Genomic DNA, 20966 nt, shown 5'->3' on the forward strand with positions numbered 1-20966 from the left:
TTGGAGACTAACTTTCCCACTAATTTTTACCTAAAAAAATAGTCAGAATGAGTCTGTTTTAAAACAACATTTGGCTCCTAATTAGAATAATAGTTATTTGGAAGCTAGAGGAAATGGAAAATATACAAAAATAGCTACCATTTCAGTTCTAAGAGAAAAAATTTATTAATACCTTAAATGGTCTTATAGCATAATACTTTGCATATTATATACTTAATATATAACACATTGCTTAATATGTATTTCTTTAAAAAATTAGAGTCATGGTGTGCAAATATTTGGCAACATGTGTTTTTATTTTACAACATATTATAAGCAGATGTCCAGCGTGGGACTGTATAACATGTAGCATTTTAAAATGCAGTCTATTGTTTACCTCAGATTTTATGCCCAAACGATATAAAGTAGGTCCAGGTCAGTGAGCCAGGTGAATCAAGATAAAATAGGGAGGAAGCATCATGTACGTATAAAAGTATGTTCTATCATGATTCATCCGTGATCTCAGAGCAGCCAAATGAGAACTGATTGGAAACATATGAGCAAGATCTTGAGAGATACAACACATTGGAATAACCATAAATGAGAAGATGCTTCTAGATGTGTTGGTGTAAGTTATCATCACTGACTGTAGGCCACTAACAGGAAGCCTACGTAATGTATTCTTGCCATAAGAAGATCAAGGCGGAAGGAACAAGCACACAGACATAACTTATTACTTGTACCAGTGGGTCAGCTAGCTCCAAGGGCGCTCCAAACACCATCTCCTCAGATTAACCAGGTTACTTTGGCACAAGGCGAAATTGATAACAGCCTCTGCTATAGCTGGGCAAGCACCTTTTTAGAATACTTCCTGTATAAGGCAAGCTATTCATTTCAGGAGACTTTGATCCAAAGACAACTCCAAACAAAGAAGCAACCTCAATATTTTTCCAATTACTAAAATACAGTAATAGCTCGGTTTGCGAGCATAATTCGTTCTGGAAACAAACTACTCGTGTTGCAAGACATCGCTTGTTTACCAATTTAAAATCTATTATTAGGTTGTCGCAAAAGTAATAGTGGTTCTTGACATTATGAGTAAAGGCACAAACCGCTATTACTTTTGCACCAACCTAATAGAAATGTTTGCTCGTCTTGTGGAACACTTGCAAACCAAGTCACTCGCAATCCAAGGTTTTACTGTAAATCATCAAAAAAGAATCATAGCACTTAGGTTAATGACTAATAGTTAGCATGATAAATAAACTAATGATGATAAAAGAAAACAATTCAGTTAGCATTATTTGTTATTACAATATTAAAATTCAAAATAAAGAAGGACTTCATTACTTGGAAAAAATTATTCTAATTTTTACATGATGTATGAATAAATTATCATGTATTATTTGTCCCTAGCTTTCTCTGGGGCAATCACTGAGAAAGGAAAGAAAAAAGATCAGAACAAATGAGATGCTACAGTTCAATAATTCTAAAGACAATTATCCCTTAGAATGTTTTCTTTAAAAAAACAATGATTTCATAATGTTTACAACAAAAACTGAGAAATAGGTTTTCAAGCATTATGACGATTTCTTGAGTTATGCAAATGTATATTTTTATACATTTTTCTTGGCCTTTTCATAAAAAGAAATTCTATAACTATTACAATAATATATTCAGATGAGGAATAATATATTTAATTAAATAATCTGCATTTGTGACTATAATCCATGGCTTTGTTTATGGAATGTCAGATAGACTATTTGTAAATTTACAAATTTTTAGTACCTGTGTATTTTCTTTCTTTCTTTCCCTTTCTTTCTTTCTTTCTTTCTTTCTTTCCTTGCTTCCTTCTATTTCATTCAGATAACTTGGCACTATGTAGATATTGCATAAGACATATTTAAATAAGCAACAACATAAATCAATATCATTTTTTTTCATGTTACACTAATGCTGAATACATTCTCAATTATAAAGCATTATAAATGTTTACTTAAAAGCACATTGACTATTTAGTACTGCATTTTATACCTGCAAGCTATCCTATTATGTGATAAGCATTTCTTGGAAATAACCTTTTTTTCCTTAAAATAAAGTCACAGTCCAATTTTTTCCTTTCATTATATTAGGCTTATTTTATTATGCTTCTTCCTAAACTTGTCAGACGAGCTAGATTAGACTTAGAGCTATTTTAAAACATTATTGTAGCAATATGTTTATATAATTTGTGTTTATTTTTACTGTGTTGTAAATACAATTATATTCTTAAAAGGTAAATTGCTTTTCTTAAAATGTATGTTTTTCACTTTGAAAATTATTTACACCAGAGTTATTTATCCTGGTCTGTCATAAATGGGTACAATCAATGTCAAAGCTTTAGAGGCTAAATGTTTCTTAGTAAAATATTTAAAACACTATTTATTCATTTGCCTACAGCGATGATATTTAGCCAGCTATAGAGCAGGAGGTGAGGTAGCTACATATACTGAAGTTTATTTTGTAGATAATAGAATAGGGTTGGTGTGAGTTAGGAAAATGGCAGAGGAGTTTCTGTGAGGTCTTTCCAGCAGCTCTCCAAGGTCAAACCTTTTTGGAGGCAAGATCCATGTTTTCATATAATTAAATGCTCATTAAGTCTTGAATCCCCCACTTCCTAAGCCAACTATTAACTTTGCATTTGGAAGTTACTGACTGCTGACCTTAGGTCATTTTGCTCTCCTAAACTTAGACACATCATTAAAATTATTTGCAAGGAACGGAGCAAAAAAGAAGCTGTCCAAATAATTATCCAGATAACTGAGTGAGTTGCCCAAGTTCTCCAACTGTATGACTTACCAGAGTCTGTCCTGCCAAATATAAAAATGAAGGGATGAAGTTTTTCTATTTATTGACACTTCTTAGTGACTGTAGGGATTAAAAGTTAATGGAATTACTTTTCATTAATTATTTGGATTAATTGACTATCAAGAGATATTTCATCTGCCATTAAAAAATATCCAACAAAATAAACAAATACATCCATTCAGTAAATAGGCACCAAACTATAGGACATAGGATATTTTCTCTGAAGTTGTAATTCATTGAGGGGAAGATCATGATGACAATATAATGCTGACAATAATAGTTATTATTATCATACTATTATTGAGGGCTTACCATATACCAGGCATTGTTTTCAGTGATTAAAATTCATAATATTACATTTATATTGTAAAATATTTCTATTATTAGCTTCTTTTATTATTCGGTAAGAATACTGACACACTGAGAACTTTGTTTACCCAAAGTCACACGGCTAGTAACTTGTGAAATTAGGATAAAAACCCAGACAGTCTGTGAGTCCAGGACACGTGCAGTGGACCAAGATAGACACATTTTAGAAAGTTAAAAAAAAAAAAAAGGAAAGATTTAAATAACAATCCAACCAAAACAAATACAATGTAATTTGTTAGGCTATAATTAGCATTTCTTCAATGGATTTTTAAAGTTTATCAAACGCTTTTTTCACGTTGCAAGTTTTCGTGTTTGAAAATCAAACATCTCCAAGCTTAATGTCTGACTACGTGGTTTGCTCAAAGTACTTTTTAATTGGGGAGGAGCATGTCTAAAATTTTTACTATAAAAAGGTTTGTCAGTCCTTAGGTCTCTATCAATGTCTCTGCTTATACAGAAAAGGTGAATAGCTATTTATAAAGACATTTGAAATAATTCTCAAGGATGTATCCATAGCTTAATTGAAGAGAGTGGATGATGGATGAAGAGGTAGGAGTCACATGGCTCGCCAGGTAGTTCAGCTTCCAAGTTGTTAGGGTGATCGGTGTGTCACTAAACCCAGGTCATGACTGGCACTAGGCCGGGCCATCAAGACAGCTGAGACAGCCTCTCTGATGCCCCAGAAGCCTTGTTACTAAGTGCAGACAGTATAAGGAAGGTGACTCAACTGTCCCCCGTCTATGTATAAATGAGGTACTTTGCCTCTAGCCTTACCTGCACGTTCTTGAATACAGAGCTAACGAAAGGAAACTATAAAAATAAATAAGCACAAAATTATACTCCTAATCAGGGCTGGCTTCAACAGCATGCAATTTGCACCTTAGAAGGGCCTGGGCTTGGCTTAATGAAAGCTCTGCTGTCACTATCCTGAAATTCCTTATTTCATTTCACACGGGGCTCGCAAATTATTAGCCCTTCTCCTGGTAATGTTAGGAATAGAAAAAGAAGAATCTAATTTTAATTTGTAATTAAATGACCTTGTTGATTCAGGTGAGAAATAAAAACAAAAGAAGTTGGCTCCCCACCCATTATCTAGAAATTGAGAAAGAATCATTTAAGGAGGAGTTAGTCTCTTTAAAAAAAAACAAAAAAAAACAACAACAAAGAAAAACTAGCGGTTCTATAATGTTTTGAAGTAATTGTTTAAAAATGAGAAATTAGTGGCCAAGTCAAGGAGCAGGCTGAAGGTGTCATAATGACCACCTGAGCAGTACATCCCCTTGTCACTTACAGGTAGGAAATGCTGCCTCTGGGAGCCATGACTCAGGCATGCAGCAGGGTTGGCTTTTGCAGCTATTTCTCCTGGCTTTTCCCTCATCCTATTATTGTCACAATGATAAGGTTTGTTTCCAGCTTTCCAGGGCATCCTGTCTCCTACCCAGAGGCTATTGTCCTCAAAATCAACTGTGAAATCAAACTTGTTAGGGCCCAGAAAAGTTGATACAGACAAACCTAATTTTACACACACACAGACATCATGCATTTTAATAAAGGTGTGATTCAGATCCAGGAAAGGTGATTAGATTTTAGAAGTGGAGGGATTTTGCAATTGGTTTAGGCCATTGAAAACCTTTTAAAAATGCTTTCAGTTTTTGTTGCTGCTGTTGTTGTTTTACTGATAAGAAAACTAAGAGCGGTAAAGAATTAGACTAAGTTAGCATAATTAAGGTTATGCTAGCTTTAATGGCAACATTGAGGGTAAAACTGAGGTCTCCTGACTTTTAAGCTCTTGAATATTTTTTCCATTATTTCTTTATGCTCCGTGTAACATTTTATGAGAAAGGGAAATTTAAATTGTCGATTCATATGTATCCTAAAGGGGCCTGAAAACTACAGCGCATAGGCTGGCTACCTTATTTAACAGTTTTATTGAAACAAAGCCACACTAGTCTGTTCACACATAATCTATTGCCGTTTACACACTACAGTAGCGGGCTTGAGTCATTGTAGTGGTGACCACATCCTGCAAAGCCAAACTTTCTTACTGTCTGGCCTATTAGAGAAAAAATGTTTTGACCCCTGATCTCTACGAATGTAAACTCTTTGAGAATCTTAGCTGGGACATTCCCAGTGCTGAGATCAGTGGTTGGCACAAAATAATCATTAAATTAAATTAATAGGGCATGGGTGCCACATAACCCAGAATGAATAAGAGTAGTTAAATGTAACAAACAACAGACATACTACGACTGTTCCATTTTAAAATTTCGGAATTCTAAGATTCTATGGCACTGTAAATTTAATTCAATTGCAGCGTGCTTTAGGCAGTTTAATGATCTAAAAGTAATGAACAGTTATGTATATATATAATTAATTTATATATATATATATATATATATATATATATGATAATGCTAGGTTTTTTTGGTGTTTTTTTGTTTTGTTTTGTTTTGTTTTGTATTTTTAAGTATAGCATAACCCTGGAAACTTCAGGATCCACTTATACATGATGCTTACATTTAGCCCAGAAAGCTGTATTTGAAAAGACACAACCTATTCTTAATAAAATGGACATAATTGATCATTTGTAGAAGGCAAACTAAATGGATTTCTACCTGGAGACCACCTATGAAGTATGCTAGGTTATGGCTTTGCAAAAGGACCCCCCAAAATCTTCATGCTCAATTAGTGGTTTATTTGAGCAAGCAGATTAACCACTCAAATAACTATAGATAGAGTTATAAAATAGAAATCACTTACATTTGATGTTTAAGGCAACAAAAAGAAAGTCCAGAAATAACTGGTTTGAACTCTACTAGAAAATAAGGTACTTAATACAAATAGTCCATTTATGCATTTAGCATCTTTAAAATATACCCTTGGAGGGAGAAAGCTATGTTAAGAGTATGTAATGAATTTCAACTTTGTGACACACAGTCTTAAGTGTTTTAAAAATCAAAATGTAATTAGCATGGGTTTGATTTTCTCAAACCACATCCATCTTTCAGCACTAGAGACAGCTGACAGTTTAGTTTTCTAGACACCTTGGATAACATTGCTTCATAGATTCTTGCTTTTTACTATTTTTTCCCACATTCAATAAACAGTATAAGTAGTTCATAGAACATTTTTAAACAAGGATCTAAAGTTAGTATTATGTTCATATTGTTATATATAATTTTGGTTCCAAATACACACACACACACACACACACACACACACAACTGGTTCCAAAAAAATATGAAAATAAACTCAAAATACACCTTCAAACAAACCTGAAAGCAATCAGTCAAAGCTTGTTTAATATTGTTGGAGATACACACACACATACACACACACACACACACACACACACACACACACACACGCACGCACGCGCACACACACACACACATCTCCATGGAGCTATCTATAAAATGAGACAGTTATGTCAATTATCTGTACATCCTTTGGAAGCTATTCTTTTCTTCATTAAATAAATTCTCATTGATTTATGCCCCAATACTTTCAAATAGAATTTAAAGTGATTAACAAAATAATTTTAAATAATTAATTGGTTAGGAAAGTCGATATACCAAAGAAAAATTTTTAAAGAAGAATCAAGTTGCTAAAATTATGTACACATCCTAAGTCTTGGCTTCCTGATGGATCAAAATAAGGAAAGACAATCCGTTCCATAATTCACATGACCTAAGAGGAAACAGCCTACAAAATCTTCAGGAGAGAGCATGAATTTGGACTTTGTAATTAAGGGTGTGTTGAAAATGCAGACTAGAGGGCTAATAATGCAGACAAACAAAAAAATGATAGTTTGGAATACCTCTGGGCCTTGTTATACATAATAAATGATGTTCTGGTAAAGTGAATTTTTTTTTAAATTCATAAACTACAAAATCTTTGTTTCTTCTTTTTTTTTGTAAATCAACTCTAATTTTCAAAACGAAGGGTTACTTGCAAAAGAAGACCTTTGCAGGAGTTTTTCTGACAAAGAAAATCATCCATTTTTCTGAAGAGAGAAATGAGCCCTCTAGAGGTTTCCGTGGATTTCAGGGGTTCTGGGTGATGCTACGGGGCAAAGTTAGCATGTTCTTTAACAGTGAGGCAACACCCCTTTTATGTGTTTTTTTATTCCTTATGCAAGATTACAGGGAGGGAAAAATTCCACTGCTTTCAAAATAATAATAAAACCACTGCCCCAGTTTAACTCGTGATTTTCACATTGCACAACTATATTTATTCTGAGTAAGGGAATCTTAGAGAGATACTGGGTCAGAGTATTCAACACAGCAGAGCCCTGACCTGATTCTTTGAACAGGGGAGAGAATAATTTACCATAACTAAAAGGAAGAGTTCCTTAAAGATGACTTCATTATCTCACCATATAACCTTCTCATCTGTGATTTAGTTCCCTAAGTGAACTTGTCCATAAAGCAGGGACATATCCTGGTACACAGAATGGTTTATTTCCTGCACCTATCTGATAATTTATGGATTATTTGGTGCTATATTCTGTGAGCGATACCAGGATGACAAAACAGAGTTCTCCCCCTTAAAATTTGACTATATAAATTAATAAACACATTTTCTAGAATATATTAATAGTGCCTACTGGCTTCATTTGAATTTAGTAATTCTAGGTCTAGAATTACTCATTCAAGCTCTCTCTGCCCTTTGCCTACCCATGTCAGAACAAAGATGATGAAATTAACAATGATAGCAATGACAACAATGAAAATGTATACATTTAGAGAACTTCACTATAATATTGCATTCTTTCATCTAGTCACAAGGTGGGAAAATAGTACAGAACAGTTAGTTCTGGTCCTTCCAAGGATGACAGATTTTTATGTTGGCTATAGGAAAGTATATGCTCTTATCAAGCATCCTCGTTTTACAGGTAAAATATATGAGGACCTGGGAAGATAAATGGCTTACTTAAGATGACACAATTAGTTGATAACAGACATAGGAACAAAATCCAATTTTTACTACATGTCCCCCCATAGTGAAAAAGGAGATGAAAAGCAATTAGCAACTGTGGCTATTAATCTGGCCAACAACAGCTGTCATCTTTTAAGTGTATCTCTCAATGGTTAAACCAAAGATCTCTAAGAGTAGTATATTTCAAAGGATTTGTTTGGCTAACTGCTAACACCTCCCCATACTCACACCTCCAGAACATACACTCATGCACCTCTTTCTCTCTCCTATAAGGATTATCTCCAACCCTTCTTAGGAATAAAATCTTAGAGTCACCTGGAACTCAGAAATGGGTAAGTTGTAAAAGGACAATAAACTTGAACTAGACTGAGAAAAACTGAAGTTTTTATTGTGCCTACTTCTGTAATTTGTAAATTTTGGCTACAGAGTCACCAGAAAAGCCAGTTAATATCACCGACTAGAGAACAGTTATACCATAGCTTAAACTTTTGAAAAGACAGACACTCTTATTAAGCACTATTTATTCTTGCTTGGTTTTCACCTTTGATGCAGTTCAAATAGCAGTCATGGGCCAAACTGTAGACTCGGATCTTGGTGTCCTTTCATTCAGCATAATATAATGGACAGAATAATCTAAAGGAAGTTCAGTAGCCTGGCAGTCTGGAGGAGACCTGTACTCCACAGTTAAAATAGTTGTGACCTTGGGAATATCATCTAATCACTTGGGCTCAAGTTCTTTGTAGATAGCTGAGTGAATTTCTAAACCTCTCATGCCCTTTCTTGTCCTAAAATTTCTTAAAATAGCATTAGCTTTATAGAGCTGAATTTTGATCCAGTCTGTTAAATATTACCTGTGGGCATCCCGCCACATGATACCTCATTTACTATCTGCAGATCATTGTGAGATCTATGGAAAGGACCCTGTAATGGAGAAGGAAGATCTCAAGATAAATCTGAATTTCACTCTTTACTGCCTCTGAGACTTATGATAATACACACAACCTTTCTAAATCTGCTTTTTAAGCTAAGAAATGAAAAAAATACAATATTTTTATGGGTTAGGTAATATGTTATAGTAGGAATCAAATATAAAATTACATATAAATTGTAACTCCCTACAAAACACAAGGAATGATTATCTTTCAAATAGAAACAATGCTCCAAACTTTTTAAATAAATCTTTAAAATATTGCTTACTCTCTTAGTCTGCTTGGGCTGCTATAACAAAATACCGTGGACTGGGTGTCTTAAACCACAGACAGTTATTTTTCATCATTCTAGAGGCTGAGAAGTCCAAGATAAAGGCGCTGGCAGGTTTGATTCTTGCTGAGGGCTTTCTTCATGGCTTGCAGATGGCTCCTTTCTTTTTCAGTCCTCACATGGTGGAGAGAAAGGACCTCGATGTCTCTTCCTCTTCTTATAGGGGCACTAATTCCATCATGGGAGTTCCACCTCATGACCTCACTGAAACCTAATCACCTGTCAAAGGCCCCACCCCCTAATACCATCACATTAGGGCTTAGGGCTTCAACATACGAACATTCAGGTCATGACACTCACATTAAGGCTGGGGGAAAGATGTTCCTACCAATGAGACGTGTTTTGTTATCCTCAAAGGAAGAACTCTCAAAAGGAATTCAGATTATTAATGGCTTGAGTGACTATATTTTTTTCCATTAAATTGTAGCCAAGTAGACACATGACTCTTAAACTCAAACTTTCAACAGTTAAAGCATCTTTCTTTACCAATTCCATGTATGTTAAATGTGAGAATGTGAGACCTCAAAGGCACTGTAGAGAGCAGATAGAACATCTCATCACTTTATAAGTGGGGGTGTGAAGACTACAAAAGCTGAATTTTTTTTAGCAAATTGCTGACTATGGCTGGATCCAGCCCCAAACTGACGTCCCTTCCTCTACATCATGCCTTTAGTACCAGTCATTTCCGTATCCTTAGGTACAGTGTATTGTTAAGGGTTTTCTTCCACCATGCCTTATGCAGAGGGTATGGAAGCTTTCCCAACATTGTGGCCATTCCATAGAGGCAGCTGGAAGTCATGACAAGGAACACCTTTTCCACCCCCTTCAGTCAGATGTGAGGAAGCCCAAACGTTGAGTTGCTAGCCAACGTTCACCTAGCTGGGAGGCAGGCTCATGCAGGGGACAGGGTACAGGCTTCGAGTACCGCAGATCTAGGATGGAATGCTTTTCTAACACATTTTAGCTGTGTGACCTTGGGACAAAAAGTTCTAGCTTCCTAGGTCTTTAGTTCCATGTGTGTAAAATGATAATAATGCAAAGATTGAAATAAGTTAGATAAAGGCTCTAGACCATAATAAGCATTCCCCAACCCCCAACTCCATTTTCAGTAGCAAGTCAAGGACCAGCACCACAGTTCTTAAGTCCCTGCCCAGGGCGCTCTCCATTACACTTCATGCTACTCAGATAGCATCGTTTTGAACTGAGAATATTAAGTGCATTTTAAAAAGCCTTGTCTTCCAAAATCAATCTCTTCACATTTTCAATAATGCAAGCAAGGAGCTTGAAGTTGGCCCACAGAGACTTTTATGAACCAAAGGGTTATTTTTAATTGGACTGTGTGCATGTTGTTATGGAAAAAGTTGTTTCATAGATTAAACATTTTCCCTTTACTGCAAGATCAAGCCCAGGATAGGTATAATGATGATATCACCCTTACACTTCTTTTTCCTTAACAAAACACATTTAAAATTAAGAGAATGGTAGTGAAGCTGCTTCAAAAGTGCACATTTCTAAGAAGGAAAAAAAAGAAAAAGATCTCCCCTATAAAAATAGTTTTAAAATGATATATTCTCTTTGCAAAGATCAAAACCGATAATGACCCTTGCTGCCAGTAGGAAGCTAAGATTCTGCAGTTATTAAATGCTTCTTTCTTCACTATTGAAACTAGAAAGAGTCCCTTTGATCCTGGAGCTTGCTTTCAACATTTGGTCTCAAAGCATTTTTGCAGTTGCTGGACCAATAGGCTTCCTCTAGTTATTTAGTGATCCATCTCTTAAAAGTATTCTTTCTAGACTAGTTTTTATTAATGTATCTGGATGAATTTAGCTTCTCTAAAGAAACAAAAAGTGATGATTTCTAATATCACTGATTGTCCTGTGTAAAGACAGGAGGCAGTCCATCCAGCAAAGTTTAGCTTATTATGTCCTTGGTTCATTTTAAGTTCATTTCTCTTCCAGAGAAAGACCAGCTCAGAAAGACAGAACTTGTATCATCAGTAACATCCTGAGAGGAATGAGGGGCCTGGGTGGATAGTCCGCCATACGGAAAGCAAACTATTCCTGTTGGACTGACTACTGAGGTTTCTTCTATTATACTTGGTTCCCTTGTGTATTTTTTTTCCTCTTTCTTCATTGCTGTCTCCTTCTCCTTGGCCTTTTCAAATGTCCTCCTATGCCCCTTGTCATTGATTGGTTTTGCTGGTAGAATTTTTTAGTTGAAGACATTATGACGCAAACCTCGATCGTGAATCAGTTGAAAGTCATGAAACTCAATGATATCATGGCTTTCGTTGTTTTAATGTACCAGTAAATTTCAGTACTGAAATCCATCACCAAATAATGTGTCTTTTCAAGCTTTTCATTATTTTTCTCAGCGAATCATAATGTCAGATTAGTAGAAATGCTTACTTTTCTATAAAAATGTTCCAGTTATATTAAAAGCTATTTTCCCTTGCTTTATTTTTAAGTGAAAGAGGGATTAGCTTTGCCTAACTTTGTCATTTCAATAATTTCCACAAAACAACTTTCTGAGATAATCTGTTCTAAGCCAATTTAAATTCCATTGAAATCTACAGAATGTAACTGCCATAGCTTTACTAGCAGTTACTATCTTAGTTAGTCACACTTCTTACCCTCCTTCTTTTGGTGGTTACCTGGGAATCCCTATCATCTACTGCTACTTAATATTTTTTTTCCTTCCCAGTCAATATTTGACCCTTTATTGGCCAAGATTTCTTTTTTCTTTACCTCCTAAGAGTCAGTACTTCACACTCATGGTCTGTGTATTCCACCAGATGTAGTTTTCAGACACCACATTTCATAGATTTAAGAACTTGCTGGACACTGGAGGTGTAAGCGTAAGAGCAGCCATCACACAGTATGTATGTATGCCCAGAGCAGCCTCCTCGCCAGAGTCTAACCCAGCCAGTTGCCACACCGAAAATGGTTAGCTAATGACCTATGGTCAGATCTCAGCCCCTAGGTCCCAGGTTACATAACTGTTAGCTACTACATTAGCAAGAAGGTTATAACTGCAAAAATCAGAGAAGTCCTCAGGGGAAAAGAGTCTGTGAACTTGTGGGAGGCTTCCCGATGCTGCATTGACTGTGCCTATTTATGACAACGGGCTCATTCGCTTGTCTCACATAAACGCGTGATGTTAAAGGTTCTTTTTAAAGTGTCACACCAGCAAGTTGGTTAACTTGTCATTTTCCTTGCTTGCCATGACTCTAATGGGCTTGAAAATTGATCCAACCAGTCAGTGTCCTCTCTCTCTCTCTCTCTCTCTCTCTCTCTCTCTCTCTTTCTCATTTCTTTCTCTCTTCTCTCTCCTCCTCCTCCTCCTCCTCCTCCCTCCCTTTCCCCGTTTCTTTGTCTCTTTCTCTTACTCTCTGTGAGGTTCATTTGCTTCACTGATTCTGAGTGTCCATAATGACTGTTTGGCATATTCTACAGGCAAAGGTCCCGAGACCCTTTTTGCTGGCTATAACCTCAACGATAACGAATGGCACACAGTGCGTGTGGTTCGGCGAGGAAAAAGCTTAAAGTTAACGGTGGATGACCAACAGGCCATGACAGGTAAACCCCATTCTCCCCATTGCATTTTCTTTCACCGAAGCTTGAGACTTTCCCTTTTCTTGCAGGTGACTTTAAAAACAGGTGCACAACTTGAAGCCAATACACAACAGTTCATTTTTTTATTACAGATTTTCTAGAAACGATTCCATTTAATAAGCAGCATGCACAGTGCTTTCTGTTTTTGTTTTTCCTCTCTCAAATTATCAACACTTTTATATCATGTTCTTTTCTGTTTAATAATGTATGGCTTTCCAAAATTCTTTTCTTTCTCCATGTGGGTGCAACTTGATTTTATTTCAGAATCACTTGGAGAGCTTCAAAAGGGGCAATTCCTAGCCTGATATCTATCACCGAAAGTCTGGGAGGAGTGCAATGATTCTTTTTTTTTTTTTCTTAAAATCTTTCTAGAGGAGTTTCATGCAGCTGGTCCATGGATTGACATTGAGAAACATTGTTATGATATGTCATCTTATTCTCCGAAGAAGAAAATCAACCAGAGAGCGCTTAGCATAAGCCTTTATTCACAATGGCCAAGCGTGAGAACTCTGAAGGAGCAGTATGAACTTGGGGAAGAAAGGCAGATTTTTGCAAAGCTTTGTCAGTAGCATGCGCTGAAGTTCAGCTAGTCTTGGTCAAGGGCAGTTCTAAGAAGAGAAACGAGTAATTTTTATAGATTAGTATCCATTGTTTGGACAATTTGGGTTTTCTCAAAAAAATATAGAAATGAGCAGTGAAGGTCTAAGGTCACGTGCAAAAGATTGAGAAAAAATAGCTGCCAGAGACAAGGACATACGAAAGCACAGCAGAACATTCTTCAGTTCCTAAGTGTGTCGCCAACCTCATAGATAAGGAAACTGAGGTTCAAGAGGTCAAGTGACTTACGTTTCTTTGAAATGTCATTATTACCAGAGCTGAGAAAAGAACCTAGGTTTGTTTTTTGTGTGTTGGATTGTTTGCTTTTTGACTCATGGCCCATTCTTACCCACAAGACAGTTTTGCAAGGTTGTTCTTTGAATTGCAAGAACTCTGCCGCTTCTGTTCTCAATGGGGCAGCCTACAGGCTGTGTTGCAGTCTCCTCATGCTTACCTCACCGATTCTCTCTGAAGCCCTGAGCCTCACGCACTACAGGATGCTGGTACTCGGTACTCCAAATCCCACCAACCCCATCTCGCTCCTGCTCAGTGGTAATCTCATTGTCTCTCGTAGCCCTCATGAGCATACTCTCCTCTTCCTTTCCTTTTCTGGAACACTTGCATATCTGGAACACTTTCATATCAGGCCTTTACGAGAGATTAGAAAAGGCATTGTTTTCCAGCAGCTTCCAGCATCTGCCAAGAAAAAGCTTCTGAGCAAAATGCTACAAGGAACTTGGCTAGCTTCTTAGAATTGTAGGAAGGGTAAAATATGAACTAGCATTTCAGTAAATTAGCCTGCCATTTACTCTTTCTCAAAATTGCCGTGGCTTTAGAGCAGGAATTAGATTCTGCTCTCTGTTCTGTAGGAGTTGAATTTTTTTTTTCAATTGTGGAAACCAACACACTCTTTCTCAGAGTTTAAAGATGAATGGGAATACAAGCCAAGTCCACATTGATGAGTCATCTAAAGTATGCACTCTCCCCCAATATTCCTCCTTCCCCACCCCCTCCCCCAATTCCCAGCATCTTGCTATAGTTATACATACTGTTAAGTCAAGTAACTGCTGAACACAGGACAGAACATACGCAGGCTGTTCTTGGAAATGTCTGCCCCTCAGCAGGGGTGATGAGGACAGCAGTTACCAGCAAAGAAACCCCAAGAGGGAGAGAGATTTCCTAGGACCTGGATAAGAAAGCATTCTACAAAATATTTGGGCTCCCTAAGTGTGTGTGGGGGGTCCTTGGGTTTGAACTCATCAGTGAGTCTGTCAAAAACCTGGAATCATGTGCTTTGAGTGTGTGTTTATCCTTAGTGTGTCTGTCCTTCAATGAACAGCAGTCACCAGAGATGCAGTTACTCAGGCCCAGAAGGAGGGCATGGCCATTCTGTCCTCCCTTTCCATCATTCTGCACATCATCAGTAAATCCTGCAGATTATATCTGCGCAATTATCTCATGTCCATTTTTCTCATTTCTGCTGCAACCACCCTAGTTCAGACCATCTCCAATCCATTCTACCCACATCAGAGATTAAACACAGATACATGCACACATTCTCTCCCCACCCCCGACACACANACACACACACACACACACACACACACACACACACACACACACACACACACACACACACACACACACACACACACCCTGACTCATGGCTTATGCCTGCCTGAAACCCTCCGCTAGCTCCTATTATAATCAGGTGGCGCTGTGATATCTGAGGATCTCCTTCCCATCTCATGACAGCCACTAACCTCACTTACTCATGGCTCTCTAGCCACACTCTCCGGTTCTTTTTCCCCTGAGAGCCTTTGTTTGTCTGTCTCCCCTTCTTGGACTCCACCTCCACATTTCTCTTCTCCCATTCTTAATATGGCTTTCTCTTTTTAATCCTTCAAATTTAAGTTAAGTGTCAGCTCAGGCATTGGCCCCCGCTTCCTATTGACCAACATAACACTCTGTTCACCAAATACATAGCATTTTCCTGAATTTTGCCATCGTGCATTTAATGATTTCCTTCTGTTTTTGTCTGCCTTCTCCCAAGAGGCTATGAGTTTTGTGAAAACAGGAGCCAAGTCTGCTTCTCTCACCACTATTTCTTGATGACCTAACGCATAACCCGGCACATACACATTACCACACACTCAGTAACGTTAAGTGAATTAACAAGCTGATGTAAGGCTGGCAGGTTATTTTGTTTTGCAGAGGAAATTTAACCCAACTATGATCAAGGCTTAACCTAAAATAGCTGACCTTGCTCTCTGTTTTGATTAAAACATATCTGATGTAGATATTAAGATTTCTATGCAAACACACCACCCAGGTGGTTGTTTTTATTGGGGATTATAGCCAATCTGCTAGACCCCAGACACTTTGAGCAGAGGCATTTTGCTAACTTCAAATACCCTTTCCCGCTAAATATCTGGAAAAGACGATGGATTTTTAAAAGGTTGGAGCCTTAAAAAAAATATTTCTCCTTTAATGTCCTTTATTAATTTCTTAATTAATATATGCATACAAGAGTAGAGCTAGCTATTTTACTGATAGAGGATTAAACACTGGAATAAATTCTGAAGAAAACAAGAGTTTTTAAAAGGCCTCAGTGTTTTTTTTTAGTCAGTGGATAATGGCTTTTAGGTGCTAATTCTCCACCTCAAGCAAGCGCATCTGTCATTACTGTCAATGCAATTTATATGTGCTTATTAAAAAAAGAATGGTCCCTTGAACATGGGTCATAATGAGTTTCCTTGTAACTGGGCCATGGTTTCTCCACCACTGTTTTACTACCTTTTTATTATTTATGCTCTGCATCCATATTCTATTCCTTTGAGAAAACAGACATCACATGCTATTTTTATCACCGAATTTCTCAATCCTCCTAAACAAAATGTGTTTCATTATTTCAGAGCTGCCAAGAACTTGAAAATTTAGGGTGATATTTAATTTCAAGTATTAGAAATATTTTTTTCGGGATATTTTTGGGTTTTTTTTTACTACTGGTACATTCATTAATGGAATTTTTAAGAAGAAACATGAGAATTTCAGGATTGGGGTGGGTTCACTGAGTTAAGATTCAGATTTTAATATCATAGAAAAGATAAAAATCCATACAAAGAATATAGAAAAGCCCAAGTGATTTTTAAACTTTTCATATTTTTTCATTCTATATGGCTTGTTAATTCAGTGTTACTGGCATCTCTAGAGATTTATATTTGAAAATTACTAAAGGCTCTTTTTATTTGCTACCGAAGAGGGAGTTCCCCACAGAGTAGGATGGAGGTCATTGAACAAGAAGAACTGAAGAAGGAGAAAGAAATGATGTCATACAAGAAACCAGAATTGCTAAGGATTTAATTGTATTTTTGCATCAGATAGACAAACAGCAGACATAGTGGGAAGGAGGAAGGAAGAGAGACACTTATATAGATTGGCATTTTTCTTGTTGTTAAAAAACAAAACAAAACAAAAAAGTGTTTGCAGAGGGAATTGGAACGAACCAATGGCTAAAAAGAGAACATGGCCTGAGTGACAGTACAGCTGTTACCAGGATCAAGGGCTACTTAAACAGGTATGAAAATTAAGTCGAGTTAAATAATTAAGGGAGAGTTTTTTTTTACACCAAGGAGCTTATAAGCATCAAAGTCAATTAAGTATGTAGACAGGTTTTCTTGCACAACAAAAAGTATGTTTTGTGTATTTTACTTACAGACATTTCTTTAAAATGCCATCTAATATTTTACTGCCTTGACTAAAGAAATGGAAATCTGCCAAACTAGTTGAAAGAGGCCCACATAGGTGGCTGTTTAATCTTCAGTACACCTGGGAAGGTCCGTGCATTTGCTCAGGGGCTGATCACTGGGAATGACACTAATTAATATTTTCATTAATACCATGGATATGATGAGACAGGGTAAGCTGGATCAATTTTCCAATTATGCCAAAGTGAATAGTGCGGCTAGCACCTGGAAGAACTTGATTACAATTTAAATGACCTTTTTGGAGTTTCAGGAGAAAGTGAATGACAGTTTAATTAGACAGGGACCAGATGCTGGGAGTGAATCACTAGCAATGATAAAGTACTTTAAGTTGTGTTTTAAAAAATGAGTTCACATCTTTTTTTATTTAGTTTATCTTCCACCTTGCAGGTAGGTATACATATCACGCTGGAGGTAAAATGGGACTAGACTGTTTTAATGGGGTTGACAGAGAAATGTGGAGGGATGAAGAGGGATGGGGGCTGAGCCGAAGAGGGACTCGCTAAGTAAATCTGCAAGTAAGTTTCACACTAGGGTGTTGAAAGAAGATTCTAACTTGTGGTGATATGGGCTAATTTTACTGGTATTTTCAAAATTGGGCATGCCTTGAATCGGTACATTGTACTCAATTTAGTGATCCAAAACATAAGTGCAAGGAAAATGGCGTAGGTCCACAGGTGATCAACAGAAATTCTAAAGCGGATGAGTTCTAGGAAAGACTATGGGAACTAGTCCCCACAGAGAAGGGAAGGTGTGAAGTACCTACTTAACTTCAAACACATTTTCATGGTTCATTATTGGAGTAATAGTCAGCAGCTCTTCATTACTTCTATTGGGGATAGGAAAATATAGTTTTTTTGTTTGTATTTTGTGTTTCTTTCTTTCTTTTTTTTTTTTGAAGAACATTCTTTATAAAGAAAAACATCACTTAACCATGAAGCTGGGAAATGTCACATTCCACTGGGATAATTTAAGACAATGATTGCCCCTAATCCCTCCCTCTTTACTTCCCTCCCTCTCTCCCTCCCTCCTTTCCTCCCTCCTTCTCTTCCTACCTGCCTTTTCCTTTGCCTTTTTTGTTCTCTCTCCCTCCCTCTTATCCTTCCCTTTTCCCTTTTTATCTCCATAACATGCTTCCTTTTTTTTTTTTCTTCTACTTTTTAAAAACTCTGTAACTTTGGCTAATGAGGATGACTTTTCTTAAGACTAAACTTTGGACAGAGATTGAAACCTGACCTAAAAAAAAATGTATTATATAATCTGGCCTCATAACATCAATTCTGGGTTTTTACTATCTGGAACCGAGTATCCAGGAGGTAATTGGCATCTTATATCTTAAAATGTGATGTTGTTATGAAAGCCTAAAGTTGGAAGTGCCTTTCAGCTACAGAAGCTAATAATACATTCTCCTCCTTTTTAGGGCAAATGGCGGGTGATCACACGAGGCTGGAGTTTCATAACATAGAGACTGGCATCATCACAGAGCGACGGTATCTGTCTTCTGTCCCCTCCAACTTCATCGGACACCTTCAGAGCCTGACATTTAATGGAATGGCATACATCGACTTGTGTAAAAATGGCGACATAGATTACTGTGAGCTCAATGCCAGATTTGGCTTCAGGAACATCATAGCAGACCCCGTCACCTTCAAGACCAAATCGAGCTATGTTGCCTTAGCTACATTGCAAGCCTACACATCTATGCATCTTTTTTTCCAGTTTAAGACCACATCCCTAGATGGACTAATTCTGTATAACAGCGGGGATGGAAATGACTTTATTGTGGTTGAATTAGTTAAAGGGTGAGTATATGTCAGTACAATGACAAATAAAACTTTGAAAAAATTGACCTCCATTTCCAAAAATATACATTAAACAAAATGTGTTAGTTTGAAAAATAGTGGGCAGGAGTAAGTATGGGTGGAGTAAGGGTACAAATAACATATTTGTTTAAATTACTTAAGTATCTTATCAAGTTAATAGGGGTTCAGTAAGGTCTTTTACACCTGCATTTCCATATATGAAATATAAACAATTTCAAGTTCTAATTTATGCTAGGCTTAGGCACTCCATGAATCTTAACACTTCAGATGTGGGCTGGTTTACTCTACACACTATAATTCTACAAAAGAATTTCTACAGACTTGTAGGGTAATTTGTGCTAAGTTAAAGAGCTAATTTAAGTAATCATATTATTCATTCTACAAAATCCCATTGAACTGAAACTTATTTTTTTTCAGAGTTCCTTGAAGAATTTAGAAAGATTTCTGTGAAATGTCCTTGAAGCTATGATAAAAATTTGATGCATTTTAATTGACTTGGGTATTCATTCATTCAGTGACTATTACTGCATATTTACAGTGGACTAGATCATGCGCCAGGCACAAATATGCACACAGAGGGTGCCAAAAAAATGTAGACACATTTTAAGAAAGGAAAACTATTAAAATTGTAATACTCAATATATATCAATAACAAAAGGTGAATACAAGTCATGTTTGACTTCTGCGATTGCAAGAGGTGCTCAGAGTGGTTACCATCAGCGTCCAGACACTTCTGATTATGGCGAACTACTGCTTGAGCAACGTGACCAAAGTTCCACTTGTATAAATTTTTTTTGCACCCCCAGTACAGACCTGTATTTTTTTCCTTGCTACCCTGTGAGTATCTCATATACCACCAACCCCAGGCTGCACATAAGCAAACACACAACCCTCGGGGAGATCGGTGAACACATAACCAGAACAGAAGCACTATGAAAAGTTTCCTAAGATGATCATGTGCAAAGGCTCAGGAGAGTCTTTAGAGACATTAGGAAATGTTTGAGGCAGGGAGTAGATATTTGATCTGAGTCTTGAAGGATGAGTGCACATTTCCTATACAGAAACAAACATTCAAGATGGAGGAGAAAGCATGTTCAAGAAGCTGAGAAGACTCGCCAGTTCAGCGTGGTTAGCAAAGGACGAAGGGAGTGGTGGGAACAGGGAATGAGCAGTGAAAGATATTTACCTTCCAGAATCATAAAGTTACCATGATTTAAAATAATAATAATAATAATAATAATAATGTTCACTATATCCTATAGTGAAGATAATGACTAATTCTCTTTGCTGACACAGTTTCTTACCTTGTTAGCTGAGCTTCTAGAAAACTCGCTCTCATGACTCCTAGCAAGGATGGGGGCCACCTGAAAAAAAATATTATCCATTGTAATATCTAGTTTAACTCCATCAAAAATTCAAAAAGTAATGGCATTTTCCCACATTTCCTTTTTCCCCAGGTACTTACATTACGTGTTTGATTTGGGAAATGGTGCTAACCTCATCAAAGGGAGCTCAAATAAACCTCTCAATGACAATCAGTGGCACAATGTGATGATATCAAGGGACACCAGCAATCTCCACACTGTAAAGATAGACACGAAAATCACAACACAAATCACCGCGGGAGCCAGGAACTTGGACCTCAAGAGTAAGTGCACAGAGTCGGAATAGCAGGCATGAACTCACATGGTCTCTACTCCCCTGGTGAACCTTTGGTTTTGGAGAGAGAGAGAGAGAGAGAGAGAGAGAGAGAGAGAGAGAGAGAGAGAGAG

The 20966-nt window shown here is 37.0% G+C and overlaps 1 protein-coding gene across 32 annotated transcripts in view; it reads left to right on the plus strand.

Annotated features, from left to right (window-relative positions):
• NRXN1 (neurexin 1) overlaps positions 1–20966 on the plus strand; it is a 1140616-nt gene that overhangs the window by 552120 nt on the left and 567530 nt on the right. For all 32 annotated transcript variants that reach the window (XR_002126503.1, XM_019665155.1, XM_019665157.1 and 29 more), the window contains 3 exons: positions 12852–12974; positions 18792–19173; positions 20652–20842. Coding sequence is in view for 31 of the 32 variants with exons in the window: in XM_019665155.1 (XP_019520700.1) it covers positions 12852–12974; positions 18792–19173; positions 20652–20842 (696 nt within the window). In the remaining variant the exon portion in view is untranslated. The remainder of the gene's footprint in view (positions 1–12851; positions 12975–18791; positions 19174–20651; positions 20843–20966) is intronic.

The sequence above is a fragment of the Hipposideros armiger genome, unplaced genomic scaffold (genome assembly GCF_001890085.2).
Source record: "Hipposideros armiger isolate ML-2016 unplaced genomic scaffold, ASM189008v1 scaffold_435, whole genome shotgun sequence".
In the NCBI taxonomy this organism is placed as follows: domain Eukaryota; kingdom Metazoa; phylum Chordata; class Mammalia; order Chiroptera; family Hipposideridae; genus Hipposideros; species Hipposideros armiger.